The 5,089-nt window shown below is 47.8% G+C and overlaps 1 protein-coding gene across 1 annotated transcript; it reads right to left on the bottom strand.

Moving 5' to 3' along the window:
* Positions 1-769: 769 nt before the first annotated feature.
* Ccl21 (C-C motif chemokine ligand 21) lies at positions 770-1,913 on the bottom strand. The gene is made up of 4 exons (XM_075968081.1): positions 1,760-1,913; positions 1,550-1,670; positions 1,275-1,457; positions 770-1,193 (listed from the first exon to the last, which is right to left on the bottom strand). Exons 1-4 carry the CDS (start codon positions 1,824-1,826, stop codon positions 1,163-1,165), a joined length of 402 nt encoding a protein of 133 aa, XP_075824196.1. The 5' UTR covers positions 1,827-1,913; the 3' UTR covers positions 770-1,162.
* Positions 1,914-5,089: the final 3,176 nt, after the last annotated feature.

Raw genomic sequence — 5,089 nt, 5'->3', positions numbered from 1 at the left:
AAATAACAAGATTGAGAGTTAAAGGAAACCACGTGATGTTCTCCTCTGGCCTCTTCATGTTCCCCCACAAATGCAAATACATAACATACACACACACACACACACACACACACACACACACACACACACACACACACGCATGCACGCATACTAACCACAACAGTAAAAGAGATTAGAGGAGCCTGAGGCTGTAGGTCCTAACCAGCCACAGGAGAGAGGAAAAGAAGGAAGGAGGCTTTCCTAGCTGGAAGCAAGCTAAGGGGTGCAAGGGACCCACATTGGGATAGAAAGAAATCACAACATGAAGCCAAAGAAGAGGCTGAGATGGGGGGGGGGGCTGCATTAAGCCGTCAGAAGGGAGTCCTCTGTGTCTTTTTGAAAAGGATCAGAGTCGTGGGGTTACAAGAAACAGGCTTTTCATTCCTGGAGTAAGTGTGCGGAACAGGATGGGGCGGGGAGGGAGAGAGGCCTCAAAGGCCTGCAGAGCCATGGAGTGTGTGAGTGTGTGAGCATGGGTGTGAGGAGTTCCCACTCGTACTCTGGCTCTTTCCATTAGCAGTTCCCTCAGAGACCTTGGCCCACCCTGACCATTAGCCTCCCTTTACCTATCAAGAATCTGGGCACCCTGGAGACAAAGCAATGGTTGCAGTAGGTAGGAATGTAGAGTTCACAGTTCTGAGCTCCCAGGTGGGACCTGGAAAGTGTGACTTCACTCTGAAATAGCATCGACTCCCTGTAAACACAAGCACCCAGAAACAGGTATTCCGGCTGAGGCTTGAGCAGCTTTTTATTCAATTAGGTATAAATCATATTTGCAAGGAAAAGGATAGGGAGCTGGGGAGAGCAGGTCAGGTCTTGGGACCTGAGTGACCTCCTAGAGGGGACAGTCCTGCTGTCTCCTTCTTCATTCCCTGGGAGACTGTCTTTCTTCTGACTCTCTGGGTCTGGCCCAGGGAAGGCAGCTCTACCGTACAAGAAAGGGATGACCATGCAGATGGGCTGGTTGAAGCAGGACAAGGGTGTGGCAAGGCCAGCATGAGGAGGCTGCTCGGGGGCTCCTCAGTCCTTTCTGTTTTCTAGCCCCTTCTTTGTCCATGAGGTGGGACATAAAGCCATGACGAAGTTCATGGAGAATCTCCGGGGGTCCAGGGTGGTCACCGGGCTATGGAGCTCGGGTCTGTGTCGGTTCAGTCCTGGGAGGGCAGAAGAGGGGTGTGAGAGACAGGTGGGGAGGCAGCTCTTTGCTCCCCTCCCCACCCCTTCAGCATCCTCACCTTTTGCAGCCTTTGGAGCCCTTTCCTTTCTTTCCAGGCTTAGAGGCTCCTCTGTTCTTCCTGCAGCCTGGGTTTTGCTTCTCTGAGGTTGAAAACTGGTCCAGCTGTCTCATCAGCTTCTGCACCCAGACTTCTTCAGGGTTGGCGCATAGCTCAGGCTGAGAGCGCTTCCGGGGTGAGAACCTGCGCAGTGGAGGGTGGTGAGCTCTGAGTCTGGCCCACCACAGCTCCCCTACTCCACCACCAGCCTGTACCCAGCCCTCTGCTGCACTCACAGGATGGCTGGGAGGGCGCAGCCTAAGCTTGGTTCTTGCTTCCTGTAGCCTCGTACAATCCTGAAGGGAATCTTCCTCTGGCTGTACTTGAGGCAGCAATCCTGACCTCCGCCGTCACTGCCTGTATGGTAGGGGCACAGAATCAGAGGCAGCTCAGAAGGTGTCTCTTTAGCTCCCTTCTCCCAGCCAAAGCCTCTCCCTCTTTGGTACCTTGGATCCAGGGGACGCAGAGAGCCAGGACCAGGATAAGGAGGCTCAGAGCCAGCGTCTGAGCCATGGTTGTGGTTGAGTTGAGGGTGACAAAGCCGTGGATGAGATGGACAGCCTCAAGTTGGGGTCTGTGTGTGGGCTGCCACTGGCTAGCTGCCTATTTATATGCATTCTGACACTTGAGCTTCCCTCGCTCCCCCCCTTTTCCTGCAGCGGAGGGGAGGTGTTAGTGTGAACTCTAGCATACAGTCAGTCAGCCCCTAACTGCCTGTCTCCTCATCTCTTCCTGGTCCTTCCACACTGGCCTGCAGGCTCCACACATTTTCCCTCCTTCCTGCAGCTAACTGTCCAGCTAACAATGAAGAGTTCTTTATGTATTCCTGATAACAGGCCTTGATTTAGATGCACGATGCGCAAATGTGTCCTCTCATCCTACAGGTTTCCTGTTGGTATGCACAAAGCCGAAAGGAAAGTTCTGTCCAGTCCAGTTTTCCCCCTCTCCCCTGTGGCCTGGGATGCTGGTATCACAATAGCTCGTTTTAAAACAGTACCACCAGCTCCAGCCCCGTGAAGGCTTCCTCTGACTGTTTTTGTTTCTAAGTTTAAATCGTGTATTTATGTGTGTCTGTAAGTGGAGTGGTGGGTGAGGGTGCAGGGAACTGAACCCATGTCCTCTGAAAGATCAGTACCTGTTTTTAAGTGCTGGGCCATCTCTGCATCCTTATGTTTTGTTTTGTTGTTGTTTTAATTGTTACTTTCACTTTTTGAGATTATAATTACACAATTTCCCTCTTGGGATTCTGATACAGACCGAACCAAAACTGGACAGGGATATCCTTTTATTTATTAAGGCCTGCTTCATTATTGATTGATTGATTGAGACTGGGTTTCTCTGTGGCTTTGGAGCCTGTCCTGGAACTAGCTTTTGTAGACCAGACTGGCCTCGAACTCACAGAGATCTGCCTGCCTCTGCCTCCTGATTGCTGGGATTAAAGGGGTACACCACCACTGTCCGGCTTCAGGCCTGCTTTAATTAGCAATATTTTGTAATTTTCAAAGCACAAGTCTGATACCTACTTGATCAAGTTTCTAAGTATTCTGCTTTATGCGGTTATAAATGTAATTGTTTTCTTAATTTCCTTTTGGTATTTTGTTTTATTTATTTATTTATTTTGAGATAGCCCTGACTTTATGTAGCCCTGGCTGGCCTGGGACTCATTCTGTAGACCAGGCTACCCTTGAACTTAGAGATCTGTATACCTCTGCTTCCCAAGTGTTGGGATTAAAGGTGTGCACCACCACACCTGGCTTACAGGACCCTCTTAGAGTCCCTATTTATGTCAAGTTATAGTGATGCCCCTACTCTCTTTTCTGACTTTAATGGCTTGATCTTTTTTTTTAAATTTATTTATTATGTATACAATATTCTGTCTGTGTGTATGTCTGCAGACCAGAAGAGGGCAGGAGACCTCATTACAGATGGTTGTGAGCCACCATGTGGTTGCCGGGAATTGAACTCATGACCTTTGGAAGAGCAGGCAATGCTCTTAACCACTGAGCCATCTCTCCAGCCCCTGGCTGGCTTGATCTTTTAAACTTTTTTATTATTTTATTAAGTGTACATGCATGTTTTTTACTATATGTATCAGTGCACATGTGTACACTCATGGAATACTCATGGAAGCCAGAGGAGGATGTCAGATCACTTGGAACTGAAGTCATAGATGGTTGTGAGGCAGTGTGTATGTTTTGATAAATGAGCCTGAATCCTATGGAAGAGCAGCCAATGCTATTATTATTATTATTATTATTATTATTATTTTAAACAGGGTCACTCTTTATACCATGGCTAGTCTGGAACTAAATATGTAGACCAGGCTGGCTTTGAATCCGCATAGATCCACCTGCCTCTTCCTCCTGAGTGCTGGGATTAAAGGCATGTGCCACCACACCCAGCTTTTATTTTTCTTTATCTTCTTTCTGCTTTTTATTTCACTGATCTCTGCCTTTGCAGGCATCAATTCCTTCTTTGTACAGATTTGGATTTAGTTTGCTTCACTTCTTTTGTCTTTTGGAAAGAGCTGACAGCTAAGACAGACTCTGCTTGCACCAACACGTGTCTGCTGTTGTCTTTAAGCTGGCGTCTCCCTGAAGAGCTCAGGACAGCCTTGCTCTTGTTCTGTGGTACAGACAGACCTTGAACTCGGATCGTCCTCTTCTGCCTCCTAAATGGTGGATTAAGGGTGTGAGGTGCTCTCTCTGGCCATCCTCAGCATTTTCATGTGCTGCCTTCTCAGCTTCCTATCCCCAAGGCTGTATGGTTTCCAGGCTTCCTTTACTTCTTTGTCCAGAGTTCCCTGCAACCATCTGAAGGGAGTTAAGTAACAATAATGTAAGCTTCTTTTTTAGTGTCCCCAGTGTCTGGGCTTTCTCAGTGACGGTTTCTTTTTCAGTGTTTTCCCTGTGAGTGAGCTATACCTTGCTGCTTCTTTGAATCTTTTGTAACTTTTTGGTGACTGATGGAGACCATTATTGGGGGACCGTTGGACATCAATTCTTAGGCTTCTCAGAGGTTGGTGACACCTGCTGGCCTCAAGCTCAACTCTCTACGTGTCTCTGCCCTGAGCACAGAGTCTAGAGGAGTGTGCCACCACACCTGACTGGTGACCCCTGTTGAGGACTGTGCCATCTATTTGTGGCTTTTTCAAAGTAACTTTGCTAGGCGTGTTATGTTGCCTTTGTTGCAGAGGGTAATATTTGAGGGTTACTTTGGGGGGAGGAGGAGATAGAGAGGGTTTGGGGTGGGAATGCTGCTGGAATAGTTTATAGAGAAGAGGGACTGGGTGTGAGAGCTGGGAGGATAACTGAGCCCTCGAATCAGGTCTTTCAAAAGGCAGGACAAGGAGTGTCCTCGTTAGGGTCTCATTATGTAGCTCAGCCTGTCCTGGAACTCACTATGTAGATCAGACCGGCCTCAAACTCATAGATATCCACCTGCCTCTGTCTCCTAAATTCTAGGATTAAAGGTGTATGCCACCACACTAAGGTTGTGTTTTGTTTTTAGATTTATTTTTTTTATGTGTGTTCATATGTGTGTGCATGTAGGTATCAAGGCAGCCAGAAGTGGGTGTCATATGTTCTGAAGCTGGAGTCATAGCCACCCAGAGTGGGTTCCAGGAACTGAGCTCTCTCCGGTTTCTCTGGTGGTTAATCTTCCTTCTCAACTTGACAGGCTCTGTAATTAAGATATAAGTCTCTAGGCCACACCCGTGAGGGGATATCTAGATAAGATAGCCTGTGAGAACATCTATGAAAGTTTTTCTTTTTATA

This window comes from Microtus pennsylvanicus, chromosome 3, assembly GCF_037038515.1.
Source record: "Microtus pennsylvanicus isolate mMicPen1 chromosome 3, mMicPen1.hap1, whole genome shotgun sequence".
NCBI lineage: Eukaryota > Metazoa > Chordata > Mammalia > Rodentia > Cricetidae > Microtus > Microtus pennsylvanicus.
Note: the sequence above shows the minus strand (reverse complement) of the source record. Positions and strands in the feature narration are given on the sequence as shown.

Coding starts and splice junctions, on each gene's coding strand:
- Ccl21 (XM_075968081.1), bottom strand. CDS start 1,826: ATGGCTCAGACGCTGGCTCTGAGCCTCCTTATCCTGGTCCTGGCTCTC. Junction 1,671..1,759: donor CTGCGTCCCCTGGATCCAAG/GTACCAAAGAGG, acceptor CCTACCATACAG/GCAGTGACGGCGGAGGTCAG. Junction 1,194..1,274: donor GGCTCCAAAGGCTGCAAAAG/GTGAGGATGCTG, acceptor CTGCCCTCCCAG/GACTGAACCGACACAGACCC.